The sequence below is a fragment of the Labeo rohita genome, chromosome 8, assembly GCF_022985175.1.
Source record: "Labeo rohita strain BAU-BD-2019 chromosome 8, IGBB_LRoh.1.0, whole genome shotgun sequence".
Taxonomy (NCBI): domain Eukaryota; kingdom Metazoa; phylum Chordata; class Actinopteri; order Cypriniformes; family Cyprinidae; genus Labeo; species Labeo rohita.
The window spans coordinates 11,495,294-11,508,857 of NC_066876.1; the positions used below are offsets into that span (position 1 = coordinate 11,495,294).

At 33.1% G+C, this 13,564-nt stretch overlaps 1 protein-coding gene across 1 annotated transcript in view; it reads right to left on the bottom strand.

Annotated features, from left to right (window-relative positions):
• lrrc75ba (leucine rich repeat containing 75Ba) overlaps nt 1-13,564 on the bottom strand; it is a 44,533-nt gene that overhangs the window by 29,860 nt on the left and 1,109 nt on the right. Inside the window, exon 2 of the mRNA XM_051118203.1 lies at nt 1,961-2,089. Coding sequence (XP_050974160.1) covers nt 1,961-2,089 — 129 coding nt within the window. The remainder of the gene's footprint in view (nt 1-1,960; nt 2,090-13,564) is intronic.

Consider the following 13,564-nt stretch of genomic DNA (forward strand, 5'->3'; position numbering starts at 1 on the left):
TAGATGTTTATTTGATGAATATAAAGTTCAGAAGAACAGCATTTATCTGAAATAGAAATATTTTGTAACATTATTAACGTCTTTATCATCACTTTTGATCAATTTAAACATCATTGCTCATATTCATTTCTATAATTCCCCCCTCCTTATTATTAGTAATCAAACTGACTGATATCTTTTGAATTGTATAGTGTATAATGTTACAAAAGATTTTTATTTCATATAAATGCTCATCTTTCTATTCATCAAAGAATCCTGAAAAAAATTATAGTAATAAAATTATACTTTTATTATTAAAATGATTAATATTAATACTACTACTACTGCTACTACTAATAATAAATAATGTTTCTTGAACAGCAAATCAGCATATTAGAAAGATTTCTGAAGGATCATGTGACACTGAAGACTGGAGCAATGATGCTGAAAATTTAGCTTTGATCACAGAAATAAATTACATTTTAAAATATATCCAAACAGAACACAGTTATATTAAATAGTAAAATTATTTCACAATATTACTGCTTTTGCTGTATTGTGGATCAAATAAATGCAGGCTTGGTGAGCAGAAGATACTTCTTTAAAAACATTAAAAAGCTTTAAAAGCTGTCAAAAATTGACTGGTAGTGTACATATAAATAAACAGTACACACATATATATTATGTAAACACAAACCTTTATTTCGGATGTGATTAATCGTAATTAATTTATTTCTCAGCACTACTTTTTCATTATTAAAACTTTTCATCTTATAATTTATGACTTTGTATCATGTATTTTAATGTCATACTTATGACTTCTATCATAATTGCAAAGTGATGTCATAATTGTGACTTTTTATTTCATAATATATATTTCTTATGTCAGACTTTGACATTTTTATGTCATAATTATGACATTTTTTATCTAATAATGTAAACTTATTATGTTAATTGTAGAGTTAATTGTGTTATAATTAACTTTTTATGTCATACTTATGATTACCAAAGCATGATTCTTTTCATATGTGACTGAAATGGGATTTCATAGTTCTGCATTTTGTGCAGTGGCATCATGCAACTGTGTCCAGCATTTGCCTATTTCTGTATCATTACCTAATTTGCATAATTATTTTATTGAATTTCTTTTAGTGAAATGGGTATCAGTAGGCACAATTCCCACCTGAATGTCTGCCACACTCAGAGCCTTTTTTGGCAGTCATCTCTTTGATATAATAAAATTCAGCCACTGTCACTTGCAAAGCAGGTCAGGCTGAAGCGTGCAGTCTCCTAGTGACAGTTTGCCTACAGTCCTATATAGTATATACCGGGTGTCACACTGAGCTGAATCTTTAGATCCGACTGTACATTTCTGTTACGAACCACCTCCTTGTGACTCTGACAGACGCACAGCAAGATCTCCATCTAATTTAATGCATCTGCTCCTATACCCAGCAGCAGCCCCAGGGTTCAGCAACTGCATTAATCATTACGAGAAGAAGAAAAAATCTGCATGCTATTATAGACAATCTTTAATGGACAAAGTTACGAGAATGATAAGCAAGCAGACATTAGTTTTCATCAGACTGTTCATTTCTATTGTGCTCCGCAGCTGGTATGGCTTACAAATCAAGACTTCAGCAGAAAAAGGAAATCGGTCTCAATGGAATGGCCTGTGGTGCTGATTCAAAGATCCTGGATAGCTTTTGGACTTAAGGCGCACCAATGCTTTGCTGATCTTCAAACCGTACTTTCAGCATATCAGCGAATTAAGACACAGTGCCTCAGACAACACTCTGAATATCTTTCTAAGAATTTATTCATTTGAGGATTGTGACGCAAGTTGATAAAATAACAACTGACATCACTCAAAAGCAACAACAGTTTACGTTTATCAAGACTTCAGCTTAAAAAGTGGATTGAAGAGATTCAGCTAAACTTGTGGAGAAATTACATGCTGAAGTGAAGCTGAAAGACTCACCTTTTTTGGGCACTGCATGTCTCTAGCCAGGTTCAGCAGGAGCTCATGAGATATGGGGTCCACCAGGTTTAGAAAGGCTGCGTTCTTATAGAGGATATCATTGAGTGACGTACCCTCTAATCCCAAGTCCTGAAAAAGAAGAAGATAGAAAGAGAGCACATATTACCAGTCACTCACTCAAGCTGCCTTTTCTGGCAGTTTCATGATGTACCTTACACCTCTGAATGTTTATTTTTGTCCTTTTTCATATTGGTACTGTCAGGGATTTATGCTGAAGTCTATTTACATGTAATTAGGTACACAAGTTAGCTAACTATGATGAAGCTAAGAAAACAAGGGGCCACATACTTATGTGTGCAACAGTTCTCACACAACATTTCCACTGGATTTACAACAGATGACTCCACTGTTAAAACACAAGCAGTTTTTGTATTGTTTGGGAGTATGTGTTTTATGGAAGCCCGTTTCTGCCACTGAATAAAAATGTAAAAAGGTAATTGTGACTTTCAATCTCACAATTCAGACTTTTCTTCTCAGAACTGTGGGATATAAACTGACAATTATTAGAAATAAAGTCAGAATTGCAAGATAAAAAGTCACAATTACCTTTTTCTCACAAATGTTTGTCTGTAACTCACAATTCTGTCATATATCATAAAAAAGCAATTCTGAGAAATAAAGTCACAATTCTGAGAAATAAAGTGAGAAAACGTGAGAACTAAAAAAAGTGTTTTTTCTTAGAATTGTGAGACAATTCTGAGAAGTCAAAATTCTGAGAAATGAAATCACAATTCTTAGAAAAAAGGTTCTCCCAATTTCTCACAATTCTGAGAAAAAAGTGAGAAATGTGAGTTTAGATCATGCAGTTCTGAGAAAAAAAGTCGGATTTGTGAATTTATATCTTGCAATTCTGACTTGATAACTCACAATTGTGAGTTTATATCTCTCAATTCTGGCTTTTTTAACTCACAATTGCGAGCTTATATCTCAGTTCTGAGAACAAAAGTCAGAATTACAAGATGTAAACTCACAATTATGAGAAAAAAGTCAGAATTGTTATCTTTATCTGTTTTTTATTCAGTGGTGGAAACAGGCTTCCATACTTTGCATGTTCTTTGGGTCCCTCTTGCTGGACCAATGTTTACGCATGGTTTGGGGAAACATTATGCAAATGATGTATCAGTATTTCTGCCTGAAAACTTCAATACAGAGTTTGCCCAAATAAGTGCATATACATTTATCTTGAACAAAAACATCTGGATCTGAACAAAGCATTTAAATGAAACTAATTTTAGAATAAGATTCAACAAAAATAAATAATGAAGACACACTATTAGAAGACAGAAAACACACTAATGTGAACACACTAATGTATTTACAGTATGACAAAAACATATTGAAGAATAGCAGAATTTAACAAAATATTTTGCTTAAAAAAATTTCAGTCATTTCAATCCATCAAAGGATTTGACACAATTCACTAAATGAATCAAACTTTGCAATTAAGCTTTCTACTTTAAAATAATTAATATAAATTTAATACTTTTTAAAAGCAAACTAGCTACCAGCTTCACCAATGATTTGTGATTTTACTGAATTGAGAGAGCACTGTCCATGTCGACTAACTAAAAACCCACCATCATGGCTTAAATGGGCCTGATTATTTCAGTTCTTTCTCTTCTGCAGACAGTAATTTTATCCCTTAAAACTCATCTTTGATATTCATTTTTTTTTCAACGAAATAATTACTTTATGTCTTAAAATGGCTTGAAGAAAACTCTACACCCTTACCTCATTAAGTATACAGAGCTCTATGAATATGCAAATTAGTCTCCACCTTCACTCAGTCGTACCAGCTCTGACCTACTTCCACTCAGTTAACTGAAGTAGTAAATGCTACACAATGGCAAGTGGCAATCTTGGTTATCGGACACTGAATCCATGATTGAATTTATGCAAATTCCAAATGGATTATAGTCTAGAAAGCATACAAAGAAAGTGTACACTTATAACCACTAAAAAGCCGTCACATCTTAGTTATTTGCATCTACAGTTTAATTGGCTAAAATGCTCAATGCTGCAAAAACACTGTGTAAATAGAAACCTATGACCATTTTATAAAATAAGACATGTAAGCAATTTTAAAAACTTAATTTTCAACACAGGGGGGTCTATAAAATCTTTGATTATTTATTCTGCAAATTTGGTTTTGACAGCTGTTCCAAAAAGTCAACTGGCCCCTTGGGAAAGTCCCAGTGTTGAGAAAAACTGAGAACATAACTTTCATGTATTATGCAACTTTGATTTACATAGACAAGAATAACTCCAGAATGGGAAGATTGGGGTGTTTCACGGAGACAGAGTGAGAGCCGCAGACTTTCAATAACACAGAGGGGATTATGAAACTGCCTCCATTGGGTTATTAATATTCAAAGACCAGATGCTTTTATCTATGGTGACTTGCATATTCTGATTGAAACAGGTCTTTGCACTCAGTGCGGTTGGAGTGTGCATGCTTAAATGTATTTAGCTGCAGGGAAGGAGACGCCCACACCTACCAACCTCTCTGTCCCCTACTCTTCTCCATCTATCCAGCGCCAAACACCTTCTCTTTTTCCCATTTCCCATTACCGTGTGCTGAATCTCAATCCCACAGAAAAAAGAGCACGGGGTCATTTCACTGCTGGAAAGACCTGCTTAGACCAGCATGAATTTCCAGAATGAATATTGGATAGTGCTGGTTTGAAGGTTGAGCTTGTATTGTTTCTTTCAACCCAGGCTCATTGGAAAGAAATGTGCCTGTGGCAACATTGCTGCAAAATGATATTACTTTGCCCTGTTAGGCTTTAAAAGCGTGTACAGTTTTATATGAAATAGAATACCTGATCTCATGACTAAAACGTACCTGTGGGAATTTTTTCGCAAGACGCGAAATACGTACCAATAAGTACATATCACTGCAGTTTTCAACAGAAATGAACACTAGAGGCGGTAAAACAGTGAGCACTTGTAATCGTAAAAATGAAAATTACCACATGATTTACTCACCCTCAAGCCAGCCTAGGTGTACATGACTTTTATCTTTAAATTAATACAATCGGAGGTATATTAAAAAATGTCATGGCTCTTCCAAGCTTTATAATGGTGGTGGATGGCTGTTGTGATTCTGAAGTCCAGTAAAATGTATACACCCATCATAAAAAGTACTTCACATGGCTCAGAGTAGTTTATAAAGGCCTTCCGAAGTAAATTGATGCAAAAATATCCAAATTTAAAACATTATAAACCGTATAAACCGTTAACGAGAGAGTGGCATTCCAGCGGATGACATAGGTGAATGTGGTGATGAACATGGACATGCAGAGGAGAAAGCAAAACACCAGTCATGAATTAGAAGTGCAAAATGAGGATTTGTAAAGAAAAATGTTAAAGGGTTTCAATATAAGCCAAGAGGAGACTGTTTTTTCTTTGCTGTAAACAAAACTTGGTTCTCGCAAGAATAGCATGTTAGAGCCCTGCATTTCATTTCATTTTACGCCTCTGGGGCCGGGCTTTGGGCCAATTTTCACGTCATTGCTCAGATGGGGCCCGGGCATCGGACCTGTTTTAGGCTTCTCCTTATTTTTATATTTTAGATATCCATCAATTATGGTGATGAAAAAAAATTGCAGCGCTGGTCAGAGACGGTGTTTAGTGTCCCCGTCAATGGCAGAACCAGCAGCAGCAAGCGTGCCTCCAGTGCAGCTGGAAGAGATCCATGTTCAAGTGCACGTAGCCCAGTAAAAGTAGTTACCATTAATGTGTTGGGGGGGGGGAATAGTAAAGATAATTATTATTTTTTTTAATAATAAACTAGTGTTTTCTGAGTCAGTGTCGCAAAGATCTGCGCCTTTAGAGAGAAATGCATCTTTACGGATTTTATAATAAAAGGGTTTTTGTTTTTGATTTGAATTATTTTGTTTTAAAATAGTCATTCAAAGCTTTCTATAGACTTATTTAAGTCTGTGAGGCAATTCGCTGAGTTTTTGAGAAGCGCTTCTGCTCAAGACCAAAACTGCAGAGAGCGCATTTTTTTCTTTATTTTATAAAAGCACGTTTTGTTGGATGTTGTGAGTGCACACAAATAAAAGTAGACCCCTTACAGTTCCAAACCATGTATTACTCTTAACTTTATGCGCAAAAATGACAGTATATTTTAAGATGTTTTCAATGCAAGGGATCGTCCTGGCGCCTCCATGTCCTTTAAAGCATGCTAAATTACCTTAACTAAATAATGAAACAAAATATAATCACTCTGCCATTACATACAAAACTGAACTATTTTAATAGCTGACACAGTAGTATAAGCTGTTTTCGGAGAAGGGGGAGAAAAAAGACAGGCATGGGTCATAATTCTGATAAGCTGTCGGACAAGGGCCGGGCTTGGGCCTTGATTTGAGGCCGTGCAGGGCTCTATAGCATATTCTTACAGAAGCTTACGCTATGCCTGCGTCCTGCATCATCTGCTGGAATGCCACTCTCTCACGAATGTGCGTACAACAGTTAGCGGAAGCTAGAGATTATGGTTTATAACGTTTTAAATATGTATATTTCTTCTTACACAAATGCATCAGTTCATTTCAGAAGGCCTTTATTAACCCCCTGGAGCTGTGAGGAGTACTTTTTATGATGGATGGATGCACTTTTTTGGGCTTCAAAATCTCAACAGCCATTCTCTGTCATTATAAGCTTGGAAGGACATTTTTTAATATAACTCTGATTGTATTCATCTGAAAGAAGAAAGTCATATACACCTAGGATGGCTTGAGAGTGAGTAAATCATGGGATTATTTTCATTTTTGAGTGAACTATTCCTTTAACAGAAGCAAACGTGAATTAAATATGCATTTGCTGAAGCAACCATGCCATTTTAGCTTTAAAAGTTGTTGTTTTACCGCCTCTAGTTTTCATTTTATATAACTGTAGTGCATATATAGGTAAGATCTGCAGGCAGAGGCACATTTTCCCAACAAGTCTATGTTGGTTTCTATGTAGCTAATTAGCAGCTATGCATTATTTGCAAAAATAAATAAGTCTAGTGTTCATAGGGTTAAACTGTCTGTCCAAGAAATGTAAATGTCAATACTGTTCTATGAAATCCAGACAGCAAGTGAGCAGAATATGAAAAAAGCATGTGTACAAGATTTGTGGGGCCAGTTATGCTCACATGCACGTCTCAGAGGGTGGGCAAGATGGATGTATTTTTGTTTGTGAGGATGTCTAATGATGCTTGGCTCATATAATGTCTCTTTACTCTAACAAACCAATTTATCTTAGTATGAACAACACACACTAGGCCAAACAAAGAAATATAGCGAAAGTCAACTCTAATTGTCCTGAGAGGCCTGGGAGACGGTAAGTAGGACACGATGATGAAAAACCTTTTAGGATTTGAAAAGAATTCCTGTTACTGTGACTTCCAAGAATCCTAATAATATCATCTCTATGACAAGCCTTTTGAAAAAGAGACTTGAGTAAAACACCAAGAACTGGCTGACAGCTGCCTGAAGTTATATCATGCGAGATCTGGGGCTGTCAGCTTGTTTTTTAGATGCAGTCCGGCTAGCTGGTATCTCTAGATCCTTTATGCCAAAAGAATTTTTCATCATTGTGAGATCACTATAGCAGTCCTGTCACCAACTTACATCTCTGTAAATAGCAGAGGAAGAGTAAAACATTCTCTTGTTCGATTTCTACTTAACTATCGAATGTAATGCATTTACTAGGTCGCCTGTTTTGAGATTTGAATAGCAACTTTTGCTGGATTTATTATATCGGAACAGGTTTAAGGTTGGTTATGTGCGTATGTAAATAATGAATGTTTAAAATTAATATTTTATATTCCAAATGTTTTAACTGTATATTCAATATAGCTATAATAGTTTATTAATTTGAAATAAGACTAATCAGATGCATACTCTTTAATAGAATATGTTTCTTGCCTGGTAGGAGGTCCTCATACGCCAGTTTTGTGCTGGAACAAGTATATTAGCAAATCTTTATTCCCCCTAATAATATAATGGATGATGCATCATCATAATGCACATGCTTAATTCATATGTTGCAGTTTACCATCATTTGTACATTGTTTTTAAGACACTGATCTAGTAATCCCATGTTCTCTTATCAATTTCTTCTATGTCCACTCTGATTGTGTTAGGTCCTGTTAGCAGCTCTGAAACATGAGACCCATTTTTAATTCTCTGTTTCTTGATAATGGGAGAAAGCCTTAATAAAGACTGTGAACGCACACAGAGGACCACAACGCGGGTCTCCGGTGACATGCTTGTCGCAGCATAGGTATCCAAGACTATCTCTCGGTGTTGATTAAAACGCTCTCTGCTCTGGGATGTCAAATTCTCAAATGTAATTAACAGCACGTCCTGAGAGGAGGAGAAAATGAAAAGGGACTATAAAAAACTGGATTTAAAAACAGTGTGGGGGGAAATTACATAAAAGACTGAAAACATGAGAGGAGAGTGCACAGTGTGAATATTAAATACACACAAATGACTAATAGATATAAAACCTACCGGTACAGGCTTGTGCAACACTTGTTCTTGATTTGGATGGTCTACGAGGCTGTACTTTTGCTGCCCTGAACATTTCATGCCTAAACAAACTTTTTACTAATTTAACAGCAAATATAAAGAGGAAACCTTTTAATTTAAATATATAAATGAACATGCATAGTTGCATGGAAAGCCTTCACCTTTCCTAAAAAAAAGTGCCTGTCTACCTGGAATTATAAAGCTATTTTTTCTAACCTTGACACTGTATATTAAAAAAAAAATGCAGTAAAATGATGTTCTCAGCATAACAGGATTTCATTTAATTTAACAACATGATTTTCTGATAATAGACCACTATAATTCAAGTTCAACTAATTTTATCAGTCTTCACAGACCATTTTTAACAATAAATACATAATGACATGCTTATTTTGCCTTCCCTTTTTACATATTTATGTAATGAGTGACACTAATGGGTTTGATTTATACAAGATAAACAGAAATATATATAAATAAATATATATATATATATATATATATATATATATAAATGCACACTTTTGAACAGTTTTACATTATTTTACATTAAAAAACACATTTTCCTGTTCAATATCAGTCAAAAGTTTTTGAACAGTAAGATCTTTAAAGTTTTTTTTAAAATAAGTCTCTTCTCTCACCAAGCCTGCATTTGTTTGATCCAAAGTACAGCAAAAAGTGTAGGATTTTGAAATATTTTTACTATTTAAAATAACTGTTTTCTATTTGAATATGTAATTAGAATGTAATTTATTCCTGTGATTTCAAAGCTGAATGATCATTCACATGATCATTCAGAAATTATTTTAATATTCTAATTTGCAGCTTAAAAAAAAATATTATTATTTTGAAAACAGCAAAATAGAATTTTTTTTAAGTTTCTTTGAATGAATAGGATCAATAGGAAGTTCAGAAGAACCAAAGATCAACATTTATCTGAAATAGAAAGCATTTGTAACATTATACATGTCTTTATCATCACTTTTGATCAAAAAATAAATAAATAAAATTATACTTACTCCAAGCTTTTGAATGGTAAGGGGATAATGTTACAAAAACTTTTTATTTCAGATAAATGTTGATCTTTGGATCTATTCATCCTATTCAGTCCTTAAAAAATGTACTCAACTGTTTTAAATATTGATAATAATAAAAACTGTTTCTTTAACAGCAAATCAGCATATTAGAATGATTTCTGAAAGACCATGTGATACTGAAGACTGGAGTAATGATGCTGAAAACATAGCTTCAATAAATTACATTTTAAAATATATTCAAACAGTTATTTTGAATGGTAAAAAAATATTAAAAATTTTACTGTTTTTGCTGTACTTTTGATCAAATAAATGCAGGCTTGGTGAGCAGAAGCGACTTCTTGAAAAAAAAAAAACCTTAAAAATCTTACTGTTCACAAACTTTTGACTGGTAGTATATACCCAAATAAACGAATGTTCTGTGGGATTTATTTTTTTGTAAAATATTTTTTTTTACAGTGTAGGTGCATGAAAATATGTTTGGCCTCAAGCTATATTATATAAAATGTTTTTGCTTCAAAATTCTTGTCTCTTCTCACCATTTATTGAAATATCTTTGATAAGCCAGCAAGCAACATATCCATTTTTAATTCTTGGCAGATGCTTTCTAATCAAAACAACAGATGAAAATCAACAGTAGCCAATTTAGATGAGCAAGACAACAGCAATTGGAACGAGGGAATGAGCAGCTGCAAAGACGAGAACATTGAGAGAGAGAGAGAGAGAGAGAGAAAGTGTATAAGTTTTATAAAGTTGTACTAATGTATCTTTTGGTGTATATAACGGGAATAACGGAAGAACTAAGAACGCCTTTAAAACTCTATTTTGATGAGGTGTGGCTGCATCTCCTTGTCATTTTGACACAGCAATCATATGATATCAGATAGAGACTGTAAGAAGAACAGGAGTTCATAAACTGTGACAAGTTCTGGCCTCGTATCAACACTTTTAACACAGCAGGAGAAAAATGTCAGCCTTCATTTTTGCTCCAGGCAAAATAATAGTAAAAAAAACCTTGCATTTTGGATTTTTCTTTTCTTTTTTCTTCTTTCAGTGAATAAATGTGACACTTAAAATACTTTTTCTTGTCCCATTATGAAGAAACAACCATACTGCCCTACAAAAGGTAACTATAGCTAATGACACAACAGCCAATGGAGCAGGACTTTCTGCCTGACCAATTGCAGATGAGGAGAGTGTTCAAGAAACACTATTTTGCATGCCTTAAAACATATTACATTGTTTATGTACTTCATTGCTTTTTTATTTTCAAAAGCAGCTTTTGACTTAATCTTCACATACACATGACACACTTATGCGTGTGACCTCCTGATCTGCTGCACTCCTCTGTCATCAGTGGTCAGCTCTCTGCTGCTCTGTACTGACACTCTGCGTTGAATCTGAGTATATAGGTCACACTGACAGAACAAATGTACAAATGTACCATAGAAGCATCCAGGCATTAGTATTAGTGTTTGTGTAGAGTCTCGACAACAAATAATGGCAGCAACAAATCCAGGGAAATGATTCCTTGCACAAGGTGACTCACTGCAGCACTACAGAGCGAGCCGCACGACGGGAGTCTGAGTGGAAATGCCAAGCCACATTTCACCTACTGGATACTATACAAGGGTCAATGACACATAAGGATGTCGGAGATGATGAAAATAGGAAATCTAGTTTAAAACGCATGAGCCATGATCTGAGAAATATCATTTTTGTATTCTTGTTGGTTTCATAAATGTTTGAAAAAACATTTGTATGCAAAAGGTAATGTCAAGACAAAATATGGCTAAAAATGTGTCAAGTAGTGTAAGCATCAAGTTTATAAGTTTAAATATACACGTGTACACAACTTTTGTTACATTTATATTATTGTACATTATTACTTACCTTTAATTTACCTACTTTATTTCATATTAAATATATATTTTAACAAATGTTGTGACTTTTGAGACACAAAAGATATTTATGAAGAGCAGGGTTATTATGTTTAACTAAAACTAAAACCATTAAAAAACATTTTCGTCACTTGCATTAAAAAAAGCTTATTTTTATTTTTTTTAGCTAGTTCCTAAGGCAATGTTTCTCATTTTAGTTGAGTCTTAATGTGCTAAAATAACTAAACCTGAACTGAAATAAGTTGTTATAATCTTTGTTTGATGGTTTTCTTGTCACATGACAACAAAATGGATTCCAGCATGTTGGTTTTAACACATTGACTTTGATTATGCATATGTAAGTTTGGCAGATATTAAAAACTTAACTGCTTATTTTACATTATAATATATGGACCATTCTACAGAATTGGTGCAAACTGTTGTCCCACAACCAAGAAACACATTTAGAAAGTATTTACTTATTCAAATCTTAGATGTTTACTATTGAAACCCACAATAATATTTAAAATATCAGTAAGCTTAATATATATAAAATCATCCTTTATTGGGGAGGTGTCTGTCCCAAACCCTAACCCCTAAATTTCAACTTATGAAAATAATACTAAAATATTTTTTGCATTTTATTCCATTGTTGTTTTTAAAAATATCCTTTTGATTAAAAAAGTGAAGTTAATATTTATATTTTCTTTGTAAACTATGAAACTTTATGTAAAAAAATGTGTCCTGCATTTTCACGTCACTACCGAAACAGTGTATGTTTTAGTCCATTGGCTGAGACTGATTTTCACTACAAACCTACGTTTATGATCAGGAAATAGCTACAAGGTGAGTAGATAGACCTCATCATTTTGAGGTAAATGTGTTCAAAATTTTGAGAAAATCTGTGTGTAACTTTAAGGAACGTCACTACCGAACACCATTTTTTGGCAATTAAGCACACTTTTTTGGATGTTTCTTCATAACATTTAGTTTTTATTTGTGTACAACTGTTCAAAACTGTGCTAGCTAACCATGTACTGATTAGCATCTTTGAGCAAGGTTCAAAAGTATCTAAAATTGGCACTACTGTAACAGTCACTACCAAAATGTCATTATTGTTTCAGTAGTGACAAAAGGGAACACATAATCAGTTATTTGGGGAAAATAAACTAAATTTTAGTAAAGTTATACAATTTTTTTTATAATTTTAGTATGTTTTAGTTTTTAAATGATGTGGTCGCTACCAAAACATTACTATCACTATCGAAAATGTGCTGTCATAACGATACACGGGATGTTTTGTCAAAAATAAGTATACTGAAGTATCAACTAAGATGTTATGATTGTGTTTGGTTCAATGTATATTCAAACTAATAAATCCTTAACTTTGAAATCTGTATGATCAACCTTTTGCCTTTTAAAAAAGAAAAATTGGATTCAAAATCTCATAAATCACACTTGAAATATTGTTAAAATTGTAATTGTCATTAATTTACTTCTGAAAACATTTTAATAAAATAGCAAAAATATATATATTTACAAGGTAGACGTAAGTAAAATCTTAATAGGTAAATTTTCGGTAGTGACAAATTTGGGGACAGGAAAAATATTCCAAAACTTTCTGAAAATTACAATTTGAGAATTAATGGAACAATTACTAGAAATGTGTACCTCAGATATTTTACAGTTTGCATACATCCAATTTTTTTTTTTTCAACTCTGACTTTGCACCAGTTCTGTAGAATGGCCAATGTAGTTATATTATATTGTTATTTTATATTATTTTAATATTAAAAATTATTATTATGAACAATATATTAAAATATTACAACTTTTTAAAATTAAAATTTACAAAACTTTTCGGTGTATTATTATTTTAATATTTAAAAACATTTTTGAACAATATATAAAATATTAAAACTTAATTAAAATTTATAAATTATTAAAAACTAAGCAAGTTTTGCTGTATTAATTTTTTTTTCTTTTTTTCTCTTTTTACTGAAGATGTTTTTGTTGTTGTTGTTGTTGCTGCTGCTGCTGTTGTTTTTTAACAATCTTAAGACAGTTACACCATTTTGGCAGTGCATGCTTTCATCCCAAAAT